This window comes from Paroedura picta, chromosome 16, assembly GCF_049243985.1.
Source record: "Paroedura picta isolate Pp20150507F chromosome 16, Ppicta_v3.0, whole genome shotgun sequence".
Taxonomy (NCBI): domain Eukaryota; kingdom Metazoa; phylum Chordata; class Lepidosauria; order Squamata; family Gekkonidae; genus Paroedura; species Paroedura picta.
Genome location: NC_135384.1, coordinates 8,354,165 through 8,372,844, shown reverse-complemented (window position 1 = coordinate 8,372,844; position 18,680 = coordinate 8,354,165). Strand labels below are relative to the sequence as shown.

At 48.3% G+C, this 18,680-nt stretch overlaps 2 protein-coding genes across 6 annotated transcripts in view; both read left to right on the top strand.

Moving 5' to 3' along the window:
- The window catches only part of PLEKHA4 (pleckstrin homology domain containing A4), a 36,596-nt gene extending 29,176 nt beyond the window's left edge, over positions 1 to 7,420 (top strand). For all 5 annotated transcript variants that reach the window (XM_077313590.1, XM_077313592.1, XM_077313588.1 and 2 more), the window contains exons 17-22: positions 195 to 344; positions 802 to 943; positions 1,667 to 1,722; positions 2,037 to 2,234; positions 2,742 to 2,904; positions 3,579 to 7,420. In XM_077313590.1, coding sequence (XP_077169705.1) covers positions 195 to 344; positions 802 to 943; positions 1,667 to 1,722; positions 2,037 to 2,234; positions 2,742 to 2,904; positions 3,579 to 4,177 — 1,308 coding nt within the window. In that variant the 3' untranslated portion in view covers positions 4,178 to 7,420. The remainder of the gene's footprint in view (positions 1 to 194; positions 345 to 801; positions 944 to 1,666; positions 1,723 to 2,036; positions 2,235 to 2,741; positions 2,905 to 3,578) is intronic.
- Positions 7,421 to 10,232: 2,812 nt separating this feature from the next.
- Positions 10,233 to 18,660, top strand: LOC143826634 (L-fucose dehydrogenase-like). Its single transcript, XM_077315476.1, has 9 exons — positions 10,233 to 10,320; positions 11,239 to 11,283; positions 12,388 to 12,488; positions 12,762 to 12,828; positions 13,696 to 13,784; positions 14,303 to 14,407; positions 15,024 to 15,091; positions 16,441 to 16,537; positions 16,953 to 18,660. The coding sequence occupies exons 1-9, from the start codon at positions 10,233 to 10,235 to the stop codon at positions 17,166 to 17,168; spliced, it is 876 nt and encodes a 291-aa protein (XP_077171591.1). The 3' UTR covers positions 17,169 to 18,660.
- The last annotated feature ends 20 nt before the right edge of the window (positions 18,661 to 18,680 follow it).

The following is an 18,680-nucleotide window of genomic DNA, read 5'->3' as shown; positions in this document are numbered from 1 at the left end:
GGTCTGATCCATTGGTTGACGGGATTCTTACATTTATATGAACTGGAGCATCTTTTTCCAACTTCCACAAGAGGAACAAGGATCCCCCCCCCACACACACACACATCCATTTGGAGGCTGCTTTGAGCATTTTCTTTTCCGAAAAAGCTGTAAATGCATCCCTAAACATTTTCTTTCTCTTGCTGGGAAACCAGAAGGAATCCGAAGCTGCTGCTTCTCCAGGTCCCTCCCCTTTCTACCTTGAAGCTGCATCTAGCCATGTGATAGTCACACAGGAGCCTGGGAGGACCGTGGGCCAACCAGAAGACAGGCAGCAGGCCAATCCCAGTGCAGGAGAACAGCATGTAAGTGTGTGTGTGTGTGTGTGTGTGTATGTGTGTGTGTTTGTGTATTAAAGGCAGTTTGGTGTAGTGGCTAGGAGTGCGGACTTCTAATCTGGCAAGCTGGGTTCGATTCCCTGCTCCCCCACATGCAACCAGTTGGTTGACCTTGGTCTCATCACAGCCCCAATAAAGCTGTTCTGACCGAGTAGTGATATCAGGGCTCTCTCAGCCTCACCTCCCTCACAGGGTGTCTGTTGTGGGGAGAGGAAAGGGAAGGCAATTGTAAGCCGCTTTGAGCCTCCTTCGGGTAGGGAAAAGTGGCATATAAGAACCAACTCTCTTCTTCTTCAAAGCTTCTCTGTTGGTTCCCTTCTGCAGCTGTGCCTACTTCCCTTTGGGCCCAACTAGACATTATAATTTTCCACCAAATGAACCTGGGGCTTCCTCACACTGATGCTGTTGTATTCTTTGCTCTCAGAATCCATCTTCTTCGGGCAGAGGGCAGCCAGGGGCAAAATGGCATTCTGATGGGATTCGTTGGTCGCCAGTCAATTCCTCTGGCGAGCCCCCGAAAACGGAGAAAAGTAGTCCTGTGCGGGAAGCAGAAGCTCTTGGTTCAGGTGGGTAAGATGAGAAAACATATCTTTTGGGCTCAATGGCTGGGTTAAATCAAAATCTGGATTCACCGGGATGTTTTAGGGCCCATCGGCGCATTGCAAAATCCTTGTTTGTTAGTGGAAGAATCGCTTAACAAATGCAAAGGCTTTGAAATGTGTAGACTGGCCATAGTTCCTTCAAAATCCTTCAAGTAAGGGAAAAATGCATTCCAATTGAGGAAGAAATTCAGGCGTAATTAACATCATGAGGAGTAATTGACATCATGATGAGTAATTTACATCGTGAGGAGTGAGGAGTAATTGACACCATGAGGAGTGAGGAGTAATTGACACCATGAGGAGTAATTGACATCAGCAGTTTGGGAGTTTTTTGAGAACAGACGCAAGACAACATAAGGACAATATCACAAACCTAACTTTGGCTTCATACTAACAGATAATGGATTTCATCACGAGGCCCTGTATCTCCTCCTCTTCTGTCTCCCCTCCTGGGAGAAGGAAGTTCTTACACCATAGCATCATATAAGGTGCTTTCCTTCTCTAAGAATTGCCCTTGCTCCACTCCTTCAGAATCCATCCTTAGTTTGCCATGCAGGCTGGGATGTCTAAGCATCGCCCATAGAGTGCCTCGGAGGCTCGTCCCTATGAGAGTAGAAGTAAAAGCTGGTAGAGGCAGCCAAATTGGCATTCTAGTGAAGGGCCTGTTTTGGTTTTCTCTCTGCACAGGCCGTGGAAGTCGCAGCAACCTATTCTGTGAAGATGGTGGCCGCAGCAGAGCTAAGGTAGGAGAGACCTGTCAGGATCAGGGTAGCAGAGTCTAGATTTCTGGTGTTTGGGAGGCTGGCGGTGGGGGGACTCCTAAGGTAGAGCTGGAATGAATCTAATGGAGTTAAATGAAGGTCTCAAGGACCGGAGGAAGGTAAATTCACAATTCCAACTCTAGCCGAGATGGCAGGGAGCTGTTGCAGAATGCCAGCATGGCTGAGCAGCGGTGTAAACAGCAGCTGACAAACAGGAAAACGCCAATTCTGTCGGGAGAGTGGGATGTGGAGTCTGACCCTGGTGACAACTTCTTCCTCGCCCCCGATCCTCTTAGGTGGTCTCCCCCGATACAGCTGCCCCTCGCCGTTCACGCATGAGCGCCCAGGAACAGCTCGACAGAATGCAGCGGAACCAGGAAGCTCAGAGGAAATCAGAAGCTGCACAGATCAGCCACTGGCGAGACTCTCTCAAGCGTGGGTCTAGGAAGGAGGGGGACTCTGGACTTCGGAGAGAGGCAAAGGACAGCAGAGAGGTCTCTGCCAAGTTTTATGTTGGGACGCCAAGCCCTTGAGTCGCATGATGGGGCTGAGGGAGGGAGGGAGGGAGGGGAAGCTTGGGAGGGGAGTGGCTTCTAGTGGACAGTGCTGGGGTGGGCGGGGAAGTCTACAGGGCAATGGGGCAGATTAAGACTGGGAAACGGGACTGTTCTCTGAAAGGGGTTAGGGAAGTCTCACGGTTTACCACGGGGAAAGCAGTGCTTGTAATCTTGGGTCTTCGGGAACAAGAATGCGGCTGGTGGGATCACGGGGGTCATGGATCAGGTCATCACGGTTTCCTGCCTAGAGGGTCTGGAGGCTAGGGATCCCTCCGATGTCATCCAGCCAATGGGATGGTGCCGTGGAAAGAACAATCCCGACCTGTTGACGAAAACCAACCGGGGAGGAACTTTGGTTTGCAACGAGGGTCACGGTGCAGGGGTAGAGCTGTCTTCGCCGGCCGTTCCCCTTCCCCCCTCCGAGTGACCTGCTCTCTCCTTCAGCCCCTCCCCAATAACCCCCCCGAGCCGTCACCCAAAGAGGGCCTTCAAAATGTGGGACCCAAGCCTCGGTGCCCCCCAACCCCTGAGTGGGAGCGACAGAGAGTTATCCAGCTTTCCTATGCGTTGGCGGCAGAGGCTTCGCAGCGAGGGAAACACATCACAGGTAGCATTATTATTATTATTATTATTATTATTATTATTATTATTATTATTATTAAATTTCTGAACTGCCTCTCTCCCGTAGGGTTTGAGAGAGAGGCAAGCGGGAAGCCGGGGGGGGGGGGGGAATCTCCAAGGGCGGGGGGGGGGTCGGGCACTTAGGGGCACCATGGTTCTCTGCAGGGGGTGGGAACCAAGGGGGTAAGAGCTGGGGTAGAGCTGGGCAGAGGCCTGGAGGTAGGCAACTTTTATCGATGGTGTCTCAGCCGCTGGGAACCAATTTCCCAAGTGCCACAGGAGTCTGATTTGGATTGAGGCTGCAGGGCTGGGGGGTAGGGGTGGGGCAGGGGGGAGAAATCTATCCATCACTGTGCAGTTTTCCTGACCTGAAATGGCCTGGAGAGTTTGGGGCAATATGAATAGGATTCTGCTTGGAATTTTAAAGCTGAAGGAAGTCTCTTGCACAAGGAATATGAACAAATGAACAAGTGAATATCGATTCAGCCCTGGGTGGGCCTATCGAACGACAGTTCAGGGTTTGGGCTAGGGTCCTTAGAGGCCCTCGTGGATCAGCCATCGGTTTGCAAGCCTTTTGTGAAGCTATCCCATGCGTTCGCCACAAACTCAGGTGCCTGGGTAAGCAGACAGAGCTTTCTAATCCCCTTCCCTTCTCCGCAGGAAGGACCAGTTCTCGCTCCTCTTTAGACAACATCCCCGGCTCCCGTGATAGCCTGGACCATCACCACCTCTCCAGTGACAGTAACTCGGATGAATTAGAGCTCAACGGAGTGGCATCCAAGCACAACCAAACCATCACTCAGAACCTAAGCCACCATGGCGACTCCAGAGCAGCCAATCACCCACTGCCTTCATCCCAGACATCCAACCACGTGCCCTGTGCCTCGGAAGCTTCCAATTGGTCAGCGCCTCTCCCAGAGGAGACCAGTCAGGCGTCATCCCAGCCCAAGTTTCCAAAGCCCACATCGTACCACCTAGAATCAACCAACGAGGAGCCCTCTCGAAAGAGCCCACCTTGGGCGGCGCCGTTGCCGCCCTCGGCCAATCGGAACTTCTCTATCTCCAGAACAGCCAATTGGGATTCGCCTCCGCGTTGGGACTGTGAGGTGTGGGCATCTGAGCAAGGCCTCGTGAGTAATCAGGGCCCGAGCAATGGCAGGTGCCGCGGGTGGAAATGTGAGAATAAGGCTCATCAGGTGGTATACGTGCACGACACCGCACAACCTATCAAAGTCACACTGGTGAAATCAAGTTTTTAGCTCTGGCGGGAGCATGGCAGGAACACAGGAATGGGCCCTGGCACCTTGGGCATCTCCCCGTGTCTGTTAGGAACATGGGAAAGGAACAGATACGATGCCCATCTCAGAGAGTGCTCCAACCCACCAGAAGGGTTCGCCACCAGGTAGCCTTACTTCAAAGCTCTTGGTTTAAATACCCAAGGATCCGGAGACAATCGCAGAAACCCAGCAATATTCTCATGTACACTCATACTCATGTTCAAGCACACATGCGCGCACGCAACCTCCCCCCCCCTCATTTATTAATGAATGTGCATTTACCCACACGGACACAAGACTAGCCTATTGCTTTTGTATTAATTTGCCCACGCAAGTTGAGCACCATGTTTTAGCAGGCAGAGAGGTTTCACGCGGCCCTCACTGTGCTCACACTCTCCTGAGAGGCGCCCAGAAGTCCGCGGCCAAGATCTGCCAGCGGTGGGAGAGCTGGGAATCTCGAACCCGGATCTCAGCTACAGCATTAAAGCTCACCGCTTGCCATTCTGTTATTTCTGCTTTTTCCCAGAAACAAGGACACTGGCCACATGGAGGGAACCCTCTGGTTCCTCGTCCCCTTCCTATTATGAGCATTTCGTCCTTGTTCGGGGAGATGGTCCGGGGAAGTTTTCGCTTCCGTTTCTCAGGAACTAGGCGTCCCCTGCAAATATTCTCAACTCGGGGCCTAAATTTAGACCAGCCTTTCCCCGACTTTTTTGACCGTTGAGAAACTCCTGAAACCTTCTTCAGGCTTTGAAAAACCACAGATGTGGCATGATCCTGCAGAGTATGGTTGGGAAGCAGAGCTGTGGACACGCCCACCTGAGGCCCCTCCCCTCCAGGCCCATCATTGGCCGTTTGGAGAGGAGGCTGGTCAGTTTGACATGGCCATATATGGTCACATCACCCAATAAACGTTTAACAAATTTATAAAATCTATTAAAAATGAATTAACTTCCACCCGTTCAGGAAACCCTTCCAGGGCTGTCAAGAAACCCCGGGGTTTTCACGAAACCCTGGTTGAGGAAGCCTGAGTTAGACAGGGATATTCCTCCCACCTTCACATCCACGTTGGCCTTTTCCTGAGGTACGCATCACTGCTTGAGTGATGGTAATAATCGTGTATTTATGTAGTGCTTTAAGTCTCCCAGATGCTTGATGTGCATTGCCTTGTCCAGAAACCTTACAACGTTCCTGTAAGGTAGGCCAGTATTATTATTATTATCCCCCATATTGCTGATGGGAAGAAGCTGAGGAAGAGCGGCCTGATTCAGGTCACCATCGGAGGTATAATAGAATCATAGAATTGGAAGGGTCCTCCAGGGTCATCTAGTCCAACCCCCTGCTCAATGCAGGAACTCACAATTACCTGCCCACCCACAGTGACACCAATTTCATGCCAATTTCACGTCTTAAAAGAGGCATCCCTTGAACTAGAGACCTCCTAGCTCCTCCTCCTAGTTCTTGCTTAACATGCCAATTCTGCTAGGCAAGTTATTAAGACCACGGATCTTTTTAAATAGTCCTCCTAGGGTTGCTAGCTTTGGACTGGGAAAAACCAGGAGATTTGGGGGAAATATCTAGAGGGAGGGGCTTCAATGCAGCATGACACCATAGAGTCCACCTTCTGAAGCACTCATTTTCTCCAGGTGAGCAGATCTCTGTCACGTAAAATAACAGTAGGAGGTCTCCAGCAAGCACCTGGAGGTTGGCAGCCCTGAGTTCTTCCCATCCACGAATGCTGATATTCTTCATATGTAGCGGGTGAATAACCTGCAAAGGGGCAGGGGAGGAACAACCAAATAACACTCACTTTCCCCACACAACCCCGCTCTTGCTTGGACACCCCTTGGTCACAAGCCACTAGGTGAGCGGCTATCAGGAAATTAAACTTAGGAGGCAAAGCAGAGTGTAAGAAAACAAAGCGTATTGTATTGGGGTGGGTCTGCCCAATGCCAGCCTGCAGCTGTATTTCTATGCTGGGGAGGGGTTTAATTTATTTTTTGTCTTGGCTCCCCCTGCTAAGGCATTCGGAGTCCTCCCAAGAGTGTTCAATTGATCATGTAAATTATTTTTACAACAACAACAAGCCTTTAATAGCATATAAAAGTACAAGAAGAGAAAGGATCCACTGCCAGTGAGAACAAATGCAAAGATCATGCTTTAGACATAATACATTCACGATTTCTCATGGGAAGATGTAAAAACTTTGCTACTGGTTCAATTATATCAGGGTTCTGGGATGTCAAAAGAAATTTAAATTTTTAAAATTTGAATTTGTGTACATCGTGAATGAATGATTCTTGGCCCTCACCAACGCTAGAGGGAACGCAAGCTCTCCTTCCGGCTGACTTAGAAGTCACTGAGGTTACGTTATTCCTGGGGGGGAAATAAACCGGTTGTCTTTTTTTACTGCAAGAAGGGTGGATAGGAGGATTGCTAGAATGCCTGTCCAGGCATAGCTTGGAGGTCAGGGCCTGCCAAAATGAAGTAGCCCCTTCTGGCTTAATCAGATCCAGAGTATTGGCAGATGTTTTGAAGTAAGTCACAGGAAAACTGCTGGAGCGCAGAGCTGCAGACAAAAGAGGAGGGGAAACAGGTGGAAGGAAAGAGAATCGGAGGAGGTGACAGAGGGAAGAAAAACGCGTGTAAGTCAAGGGTTTGGGTTTGGTGGAGGAGAAATGAAGGCAACAAGGCCAGCAGCTGGAGAAATTCAGAAAGGAGTGGTGGGACAGGCCAGATGCGGGTGGCAGATGTTAGAAAATAAGGCAGGAGTTTCTCCTTCAGGCATCTCTAGGGACGCTGAGTAGCTCTGGGGGCTGATAGGTCTGAGGGGCCCGTCCTCCTACCTGACCGCCCCGGTTTCATTAAGGCAGCTCCTGTCCCCCTTTCCCGGTGAGGGAGAAGAGACTTGGATTTAGCAACCGATGCAGGGAAACCAAAACTGTAAAAGGAAAAACAAAAATTATCCCAAGAGAAAAATAGTTCAGGGACACCATAACCATGCTGGCAGAAGGGGTGTGGGTGTGTGTGTGTGTGTGGAGGATCTTGGAGAGCAGTTTGCACAGAGCTTCATCCAACTTGGGGGGAGACCTCTGTATGAGTTCCTGTACGCGCAGGGGGGCAGCTGCCACCTTCCCTTGCCTTTTGACAATCGCTACTGCCGCTTTCCCTTGTACAATGGGTTCCAAGTTGTTGTATACTCAATAAAACCTTCATGTTATCCCTATCCTGGTCTTGGCCTTTCGACTTTCTGGAGCCATGTCTTGCCTGCCTTATTTCGCCCTGTTGTCATTTACTTTCGGTGAGAGACATTTCCAGAAAAGTGTCAGGAGCAGCGGTTAATGGGGCACAATTAATGCTCAGGCTCCCTGGGACACAACTATCTGCACCCAGGAGACTCTTGACCAAGATCGGGTCACTCTGAATAGGGTTACCAGTCCCCTCCCTACCCGACCTCTCCCCCCGGCCACTTGCAGGGGATGGGGGGGATAGGCTGCTTGCCAGATCCAGATTGGGAAACCCCTGGAGGCTAGCATCCCTAGACAGCAGCCGCCCAGTGCCCTCCCACACTCCTGACTCTGCCCAGATTTCTCACTTTTCTCTAGATTCAAATGAGTTGCCGTGTTGGTCTGAAGTAGCACAATAGAAGAATCAGAGTCCAGTAGCACCTTTAAGACCAACAAAGATTTATTCAGGGCATGAGCTTTCGAGTGCAAGCACTCTTCGTCAGACTAAGAACTCCTTACATGACAGGGAATATATAGCAAAAATTAATTCTGTTACGTTAGTAAACTGTGTCACGCATCTCTGGCCTTGGGATAAGATAGTTACCGGCAATTACCTTGTAAGAATGCTTCACGCTGGTATGGGAACAGATGGGGCAAGCAACATATGGTGATATTATAGCCTTTGATCACTTTCCCAGTTTCATTTCTCCCATGTTTGTGTGAACAACAACTGAATATCAAGGGGATTGATTGGCTGTTTTGGCAAAGAATTATCACTGGCTGTATTTGGATGTGTGTGACACAGTTTACTGATGTAACAGAATTAATTTTTGCTATATATTCCCACTGTCATGTAAGGAGTTCTTAGTCTGACGAAGAGTGCTTGCACTCGAAAGCTCACGCCCTGAATAAATCTTTGTTGGTCTTAAAGGTGCACTTTTCTCTGGTGTTTCTCTTGCCACCAGCCGTTCGACTTGAGTATTTCCTGCTACGACGGCCCATGCTTCTAGCACACCATCTACTCAGACTCTCAGTAGATCTTCAGGGTTTACCTTTTTCTTCAAACTGGAAATGCCTGGGATTGAACCTCGGTCCCCGGAGGCCACTATCCACGTCTAAATCTATTTCCCAGCTAATGTTCCTGCTAGGTCCCTGACTGATTCTGCAGTCGTAATTTGCCAATGCATTTCCGCCACGTTGATTTCTGGATTTAGGCTCCGAATTTGCACATGGCATTCTGCTTTTGTGCTGCCCCCTGCACTGGCCAGGGGTCCATTTGGGCTTGGATTTTGCACTTCCGTCAGGAGAGTGGGCGCTTCCGCCCCCCGCCCTCTCTCCCCCACCCTTTTTGGAACGGAGTATGTGCAATAACACAATCGTGTCCTAATGCCATCGAAACAGGAATGTGTCTCTCATCATTCTTTGAGGTGGGAAACACGAGGAAGCTGACTCGACTCCTTTCAGCTTCCACTTTAGGTAGGTGCAAATTCCTTCCCAGGGGATGGTGATCTGGTTTTACCAGCATTCACACACCACGGGGCAAATAGGGAGTGCATTTGGAGTTATGCGTGCACTGTGAGATATTTATGTGAAATGCTTGTAACTCCACAGAGCATTAAGATGAACATGCCGCCTTTTTTTGAGGGTGCGGAACCAGTCTCTGTGACAGACCCCCACAGATAGGAGCCCAAAGGGAGCTATATAAGACCTAGGGATCCCTAGTGGGAGGGGTCACTCCTGAAGGAGAAGGTGGGAGAGTCCTGGGAGGGTTTTTAGGGAGATAATTTGAAGGGCAGTTAGAAAGTGAGAGAGAGAGGAAGAGGAGGAGGAGGAGGAGGAGAAGAAGAGTTGGTTATTATATGCAGCAGCTTTTGTCTATCCAAAGGAGTCTCAAAGTGGCTTCCAATCGCCTTCCCTTTCCTCTCCCCACAACAGACACCCTGTGAGGTGGGTGAGGCTGAGAGAGCCCTGATATCACTGCTCAGTCAGAACAGCTTTATCAGGGCTGTGAGGACCCCAAGGCACCCAGCTGGCTGCATGTGGAGGAGCAGAGAATCAAACCCGGCTCGCCAGATTAGAAGTGTACACTCCTAACCGCTACACCAAGCTGGCTAAATAGAGCTTCCTAAATAAAGGAACCATTACAGTCCCCGTCACGGATCACTCCAAAACAGACCAATTTGATTGGAATAAAAACCTTCAGATGCGGTGTGACTGGAAGGGGTGTGGGACAGGGATTTTTGCTGCTGCTTCTGTGGGGCAAGAAAAGTGGGCTCTATTTAGAAAATGATCCATGGACACCAGCTACAAAAGCCAACACCAATGAAATCAGTCCTGTAGCCGGCAATTAAAACGCCTGACACGAAACACGCAGGTGAAGGCAGAGGCTGAAAGGGAGAATTTTTAAAAAATAACAATAAAGGGGCAAACATTTTCCTGAAAGTTTTACTGAAGATGGGGGCCAAGGGGACCCATCCCTCCCCTATTTCAAGGGATACCCTCAGCAGCAAGATTATGACGAGGATTCCAATAAGACTCCCTTCCTTCAGAGCTTCTCGCTGGGCTTCTTCCGAAAAGGCCTTTCAGCAACGTCGACAAACGCAGGAGTTTCGGGAAAGTTCTCCCGCTTCATCATTCTCGCCGTTCAGAAAGGACCAACCCTCATATTTGGCAACCTCCAGTGAGAAAACTAGTCACGGACACACCTCCCAACAAATTAAGAAGTTGCATCGCTCCTCCCAAGAGCCTATATACCCCCATGGCTCTAGGTGGATCGTAGTCCTCAGGAGAAACGGAGGCAGTCCGCTGATATGGCAACCTGGCTGCGTTACCCGGGCAAAGTGGTGATCGTGACTGGGGGCACCTCAGGCATCGGTCTGGCCATCGTGAGGGAATTTGGTGAGAATGGAGAGAAGGGGGTATGGAGGAGGGGGTCTTTTCTCCCATCGGGGACCCAGGTCAAGGGAGGTTTAGGCACCCTCTCTCCCTACATTACTAATCTAGGATGGAGGTATTTTTGTCTGTCACCAAAAGAGCTCATGGAATAGTATCTTCTGACATAAGGTCTAGAGCAGGGGTAGTCAAACTGTGGCCCTCCAGATGTCCATGGACTACAATTCCCTGGGAATTGTAGTCCATGGACATCTGGAGGGCTGCAGTTTGACTACCCCTGCTCTAGAGACTTGTCATTTGCTTTCAACGTGCTGCAGGGTTCTTTCTTTTATTGCTGAAAGTAATAAGAAATTATAGCCTATAGCTGCGCGTGACATAAGAACTGCCCCTATTAGTTGTGGTTCTGCAAAGGGGTGGACAGTTCCAGTCTTCATAGCAGGTTCAGGGTCCAGTAGCAGCTAGAAGACCAACAAAGATTTATTCAAGGCGTGAATGAGTTTTATAGAGTCAGATACCTGACACCAGAGGGAGCTTTGACATTCGAAAACCTCTCCTGGAGTTCTTCTGGGTCTTTCAGATGCTTGGATTCAAGTCTTGCTCTTCTACGGCAGACCACCAGGGCTACCCACCGGAATGTGTCTTGGGGGAGGGCTTGTAGGGAAGGGGGCTTCTGCTTCCTTCATCAGGGGGACTGTGATCAGGACAGGGCGATCTGCCTGCAGAAGGGTGCCTCTCCTGAGACAGAAACCAACTCACCTCCCCCCTCCTCAAAATGCTCTGAGGTTCTTTGAGGACCCAGATGGGGGATGAGGAAGGCAGGGATGGAGTCTATTAAGCAAGCAAATAAATCTACTGCTGTACATCCGTGCGTGAACCAACCTCTGAGTGTTGCCTTGCATGCCTCTCTCTCTCTCCACCCTCCAGTTCACCAAGGAGCCAAGGTGGTCTTTTGTGCACCATCCTCTGAAGGTGAGTCTAGAGCACCTTTCCCCATCCCCCATGACCTTCTTTCCACCACCCCCTTCTTTGTTTTAAACATATATTTCCTTCTTGAGGCAGCTTGGAAAGTAAAACTTAATAACATCATAAAGCCGCTTAAATGGTTAATGAAAAGCCCAGCCAGGGTAGTCAACCTGTGGTCCTCCAGGTGTTCATGGACTACAATTCCCATGAGTCCCTGCCATGAGTCCCGCTCTATCTCGATCTACCCCGCAAGGCTGTTGTGTGGATGGCGCCCCCCCCCCACGGCCAAGCTCCTTGCCCTGCCGCGACCCCTGTGAAAGGGTCGTTTGACCCCCGAAGGGGTCCCGAACCCCAGGTTGAGAACCACTGGTTTACAGACAAACATGGTTCATCATGTTTGTATGAAGTATCCCCTGGAGTTGGGAGAACGTAAAGGCTTTATGCTCTCCAGGGGCACCCTGCCTCTGTGGTTGAATTTACCTTGGTCACAAGTCCCCACTATGCTTAGGGTTTCCAAACAGGCAAGAGTAGATGTGACTGAGGGGGTCTCAGAAGAAGGAGGGTTCAGGGGCCTCCCAAGCATCCACATCACCTCTGTAGGCACACAGAGAAGGTACGATGTACGTTTGCGGTAGTTGAGCCAGAGATGGAAGTGATAAGAATGGAGCCAGGGCTGCTACAAGCCCTGCAAGAGAGAATGCAGGCAAGAAATGTTAGTTCTATCCGCCCTTGAGCTGAATGCGGCAAATGCAGTGAGAGGAATGCGCACATGATAGAAAGAAGGACCTTGAGATTGCCAGCCATCGAGTTCTTTGCTTTCTCCTTTCCCCGTGGGCAACACTAGACTTGGCCAAGGAGTTTGTTTGTTTCCCCCCCCCCATTGAAAACAGAATATATTTGTTTAGTTGGCTGCCCTTTCTGCCTCCCTCTCTCCAAACGGAGAAGGCAACCAAGAGAGAGGAGCCACAATCTCCTATGCATTTAGCAAAAAGGCTTGTGTCTACTTAGAGACTGGAAAGGAAAGTGGAAAGATCAGGCAAAGGCTGCATAACAGAGGCAGAGCTAGGAGGGTTGTTCCACTTACAACGGTTCTCTTCTATCCTCTTTCAGTGGAAAAGGGGCAAGCAATTCAGAGGGAGCTGCAGGATTCTGGGTGCCCAGGGGAGGCTTTCTTCCAGGTGTGTGATGTTCTCAAGGAGTCAGAAATCAAGGTAGGCTAAAAATTGATGAAATGTGGTACTTTTTTTGGGGGGGGGGGTCCCCCTACAGCGTTTCCAAGAAATGTCCTTTGAACTCATCACTTCTTTGGTTGCTCCTCTCCTTTCTTCCCCAAAGGCTCCTTTGCCACCCATCCTTCTCAGAGTTGCCCCCAACACCTGGAGCAGGTGCAGTCCTGAGTCACTTGCAGCTCTGGAATCGCAGGATTCTTGATTCTGTTGCTCTCCTTGCCCTCCTGAGAGGTCTCTTCCTCTTTCTTCTTGCAGAGGCTGATTTTGGTAGCTGTAGAACATTATGGATGCCTGGACTGCCTGGTGAACAATGCTGGAACTGGTGAGTGACGTTCACGGTTTTGGGGCCAGGGAAGAATCCCTGGGATTGTCTGCGTCTCGAAGCAAGGCTATTTCCTGTTTATTCAAAATCCAGACTGGACCTGTTCAATAAAGAGTTCAACAAATCATGACTTTGCTGGTGGCTGTTTAAAAAGGAACAGAAATTGTGAGACTAATAACACAAGAAGTTTATTCCCCCCCCCCCAAATCATTATTTTAATACAAACATGGATATACTCATACACAAACACACACACACAACAAGCTTTTGGAACTCCCTCCCTTGAGATGATGCATCTCCCACCCTTTCTCAAGGAAGTGCCTTGTTTTCTAAACAGTAATTAATTTATGGACCTCATTGTCCCAGGACGGCCTCTTGTTTAATTGCAGGTTTAGAAGGAATCATGGGAAACATGGTGAAAGGAAGCCTCCATACTCTGGGCCCATAACCCTCTGAGGACATGTGGTAGGAGGACTCTGGGCTGGGGAATTCCTGGAGATTTAGGGGTGGAGGCTGTAATAGAGCAGCATTTGGGGGAGGAGAGGGACTTCAGTGGCCACAGGCCCCAATTTCCATAGCAGGCATTTCTCTAGAAGAACTGATCTTTGTAGCCTGGGAGATCCTCAGGCCTCGGTTGAGTTTGGGCCTTCCAGAGCGTGTGGTTTGCCTCTGTGTTTAGGGGTTACTGGGTGGATCTAATAAGGTTACTCTTACGTCCAGAAGATCCTGTGGTTATGTGCATCCTGTGGTTGTATTCCAGTCAGTCTTAAAAAACCAAACGAGTGTGAAATCCATCCGCTCTCTTTTGCCATTTGTGTGTCTTGCCTCTGTGAAACTAATTCCCATTTTGAATCCTCTCACAATCAGCATATAGGAAGACCATTGAAGACATCTATGCCCAAGACTTCAGCAGCCTCATGGAACTCAACACTGTGAGCTGCTTCTTAGCATCCAAGGTGAGTTTTCCCAACTTCTAAGGAGTTTCCCTCTCCCCTGAGGATAGTTGGCCTCATATGGAGCTTCGTCCTGAATCTACCATGCCAGAAAGCCAGCTTGGTGTCGTGGTTAGGAGTGCGGACTTCTAATCTGGCGAGCTGGGTTTGATTCCCCGCTCCCCTGCATGCAGCCAGCTGGGTGACCTTGGGCTCGCCACAGCGCTGAGAAAGCTGTTCTGACGGAGCAGTAATGTCAGGGCTCTCAGCCTCATCCACCTCACAGGGTGTCTGTTGTGGGGAGAGGAACGGGAAGGCGAATGTAAGCTGCTTTGAGACTCCTTCAGGTAGAGAAAAGCAGCATATAAGAACCAACTCTTCTTCTTCTTCAGTAATATCAGGGCTCTCTCAGCCTCACCCACCTCACAGGGTGTCTGTTGTGGGGAGAGGAAAGGGAAGGCTACTGTAAGCTGCTTTGAGACTCCTTTGGGTTAGAGAAAAGCGGCATATAAGAAACAACTCTTCTTCTTCTTCTTCTACAGTATGCGCTGCCCTACTTACGAGAAACAAAGGGAAACATCATCAACATGGCCAGTATTAGTGGTGTCCTCGCAACAAAGCATGCTGTGTCATATTCCACAAGCAAGGTAATCCGGACCCTACAAAGGCGTCCTTAAAAAAATGCATCAGCTCTTGAGTCTATAATTTTTAATTTAATTTAATTAATTAATTTAGATTTTTATACCGCCCTTCCATACAGCTCTGGGTGGTTTGCATAGGACATCACGGGGTAACTACATAGAACATTGTAACAAATATAATAAGTATCACAATCATAATGTCACCTGTCAACCAGAACAGTATTTTAACAGGAATACTGACCCAGCCTTGGGTAGGACGGATTATTCAGTCATGGAAGGGGAGGGGAGTCTCTGGAGGGGGCAGCAGGTGTTTTGGGGGTCGGTCGGCCCAAGCAAATGCCTGGTGGAGGAGCTCCCTTTTGCAGGCCCTGCAAAATTGTGAGAGTTCGGCCAGGGCCCTACTGTAAGGCAGTACATATTGGTCCCCTCCCTATTCTGTGTCTTCATTGAGAATTGCTATCAGCCCCTTGAGAAAAATGGCTTGTCCATGAACAAAAGCTGAATTGTAGGCATTATTGATGTCCATAACATACGAACTCTTCATCTTCATGTGCATCAGACTGTAAGAGGAGGCGGCCAAGCCGTGTCTGGCAACCCTGTTCTTTGTGCATTTCTCTTACAGGGTGCCCTGATTGCCATGACCAAAGCCCTGGCCATAGACGAGAGCAAGTACGGAGTGCGAGTCAACAGGTAAAAGTGATGACTGTAAAAGTGATGACCATACAAAATCCTCAATTCGCGGTGTCCTCTGCTGAATACCGCCAGGAAACCCATAGCTTACACGCAGCGTTTTTGCTAAAACCAATAAAGAGATAATATAGGGAGAACCTAATCACAGAATCATAGAGTTGGAAAGGGCCATGCAGGCCATCTATTCCAATCCCCTGCTCCATGCAGGATCAGCCTAAAGCATCCAGGTTAAGGATCTGTCCAGTTACTGCTTGAAGACCGCCAATGAGGGGGAGCTCACCATCTCCTTAGGCAGCCAGTTTCACTGCAAAGCTACTCTGATTGTGAACATTTTTTTCCTGATAGCTAGCTGGTACCATTCTACACATAGTTTAAACCCATGACTGTGGGTCCTATCCTCTGCTACCAATAGGAATCTTTTCCTGCCCTTAGAATCATAGAGTTGGAAGGGGCCATACAGGCCATCTAGTCCAACCCCCTGCTCAACGCAGGCTCAGTACAAAGAGAGCAATCCTGTCCCTTCTCAACCTCCTCTTCTCCAGGCTGAATATTCCCAAGTCTCCCAGTCTTTTCTCCTAGGGGTTGGTCCCCAGGCCTCGGATCATTCCCATCACTCTCCTCTAAACCCTCTCAATTTTGTTCACATCCTTTTTGCAGCGAGGCCTCCAGAGCTGCACACAGCACTCCCAAGTGGGGTCTGACCAATGTGGTATACAGTGGGACGATGACATCTTCTGATTTTAATGTGATGTCTCTGCTGATACAGCCCAAGACTATATTTGTCTTCTTTACCACCGCGTCACCCTGCCTGCATATTTAGCTTACAGTCCACAAGTACCCTAAGATCGGGCACACACACCCTGCTTCTTAGATGTGTATCTCCCATTCAGTATGTCTACGTTTCATTTTTGTGACCCAGATGTACAACTCTGCTCTTATCCTTATGGAATTGCCCACTTTTCCAGTGTGTTCAGAGCTTGTTGAACTCTTTCTCTGTCTTCTGGGGTGTTTGCTACTCCTCCCAATTTGGTGTCATCTACAAATTTAATGAGGAATCCCTCCACCCCGTCCTCCAGATCAGGGGTAGTCAACCTGTGGTCCTCCAGATGTCCATGGACTACATTTCCCATGAGCCCCTGCCAGCGTTTTCTGGCAGGGGCTCATGGGAATTGTAGTCCATGGACATCTGGAGGACCACAGGTTGACTACCCCTGCTCCAGATCACTGATAAACATGTTGAAAAGCACTGAGCAACTGCCATTGTAAAAGTCTAATCTCCAAATAATGTCTAATTTTTATATCCTGATCTGTGACTGTATATATCAATCAATCAAATGTTTTTATCCTAGCATCTCACCAACTGTTATCTGGACACCGTTGTTGAAAAAGCTGGCAGATGATACACCAGATCCAAAGGCAGCAATGCAGGAATTCAAGGACAGTCAGGCAAGTGTGTTGTGGGGAAACAGGAATGGTTCTGCTGAAGATGACTGGTTCGCCTTAAGACTGCCATCCTCAGGGAGGGGCCTCAAGTTCTCCCAGAAGGACAACTCTTCCTGCAGAGGGTGCACAGTTATAGCTTCTCCTCTGTACAAAGAAGCATATCTGCTGGGCTCCATCCCTTCCTCTTCCAAAACTTTGCCCATCTTGGGCATTTCCTCTATACCTCCAAAGCTGGGTTGACAACCACATCTTGGATGGTAACAATAAGAAGGACTGTTTATACCAAAATTGAAAGTTAGAATTCTGCACCCAGAAAAATCTGAATTCTACTGCTAGTAAATTCAGATTCAGCTCCTAAAATCCCATCGTTTTACTTGACATGTAATGAGTATAGAATTCTCTTTTTACACATTTATAGCTTATGGGACGTCTTGGGACCCCGAAAGAAGTGGCGTTGGCTACCCTGTTCCTTGCCGCAGATGGTACTTTCTGTACTGGTTTCAACCTTTTGCTCAGTGGCGGAGCTGAAATTGGCTTTGGGAAGAAGAACGAGGTGGACCCTGAGCCTGACCCAAGTGCAGGCGGGAACTCACAGGCTTTCTTAATTTCCAGCACACTGGCTGACCAAAACTGACATTGAAAGAGATGTCAAATGTGCCTGATGTGTAAAAATGTAGCCTGTCCCCAACAAGATGCAATGTCAATCAGATGTTAATCCCCAGGACACACCTGAACACTTAATTTAGACTCTGTGCAAATGCAGGGGCTGACTCCACGCCAGTGAGATGCATACTTTAGGACAATAGGCACTCGAGGAACTGGTAACTAATCTTGTCAGTTTCTCATTCTCTCCTTTCCCTCACATCCATTATACCTAAATTAGCAGTTTCTACCACCTTGCCCCAATTTGGTAGCTTCCCATCTGGTATTCAAGTGGTCATCAAGAAACATTAACATCTAAAGTTCTCCTTAGGCAGAGCAATCATATTTCCTGGGGACTCATCATGGTTTCTCCTGTAGTATTGTCTTCACGGTGACAAACCCATCACATGTTTCCTATGTTCAGTGTCAAATACAGAGAATCACAACAGCACATTGTTTTATGGGCTATCACATCAGCATTCCAAGGTAACATTTTCCCTTTAAAATAAAGCATCCAGACACCAGGTTGTGTGTGTTTTTCTGGGACTCTCTGCACACACCCCTTGCATGTGGGCTTTCCTTCCTCCTGTGTGTGTTTGTGTGTGTGTATTTTGGGTGCCTTGTACACATTCACAAGTGTAGGTCTTTCTTCTTCTTTTCTCCTCTGTGATACAGTGGCTTTATTTGTGAACCTCCCTTCATGTTCTGAATAGTTAATATTGCCTTTCCCCCAAATGTTATCACTTTTAACCGCTTTTTTCTTGGATAATCCTGGGTGTGGGCATTTTACCTGTTTTTGTGTGCTTTTTTGTGTCTCTTTAAATTCTCTTTAATAAGAATTTAATAAGAATTAACAGGCCTGATAGAGGTGGACTATACATCCAATAATAAATAAATAAACAAACAATTTTCAGTTTACTTCTGACTAGCTTATTTAAAGTTTCTTAAGAAAAATGGCACTGGAGATCCTATCTTTACGCCCTCTCATTAAAAAGTCTCCAATTAAAAAGCTAATTGCTGTAACCAAATTAAGAAGACCTCCTATTTGGGTAACAACATGAATGAGAAAATTTCAAAAGAGCAGAATGATATTAGAATGACATCAGCTGCACTTAAGTTTTTCAGTGCTAAAGTAAGCACACCACTGCTGTATGGTGTACTAATTTGGTTTAATACAGTCAACTGTTCATCGGAATGTATTCAGTCTGGATTCCTCCATAAAATCTTCAGTATTCTTGATTGTGCACCATATACTGCTCTGTCTTTAGAAGCTGGACAAAGATTATTTTTAACCAAGGCATGTCTTATAACCATTCAATACTGGCTCATGGAATCCCAATCTTCCAATGGGCTAGACTATATTGAGCACAAAATTAAAAACTATGGGTTTATTCTTGGACTCGATGTATATGCTATTGACAGCAGATGCATTTTGAGTAATAAAGTGTGGATTTTTTGGATATCAAGTTTCGAAACTTAGCACTGCGGCAAATAAAACATTTAT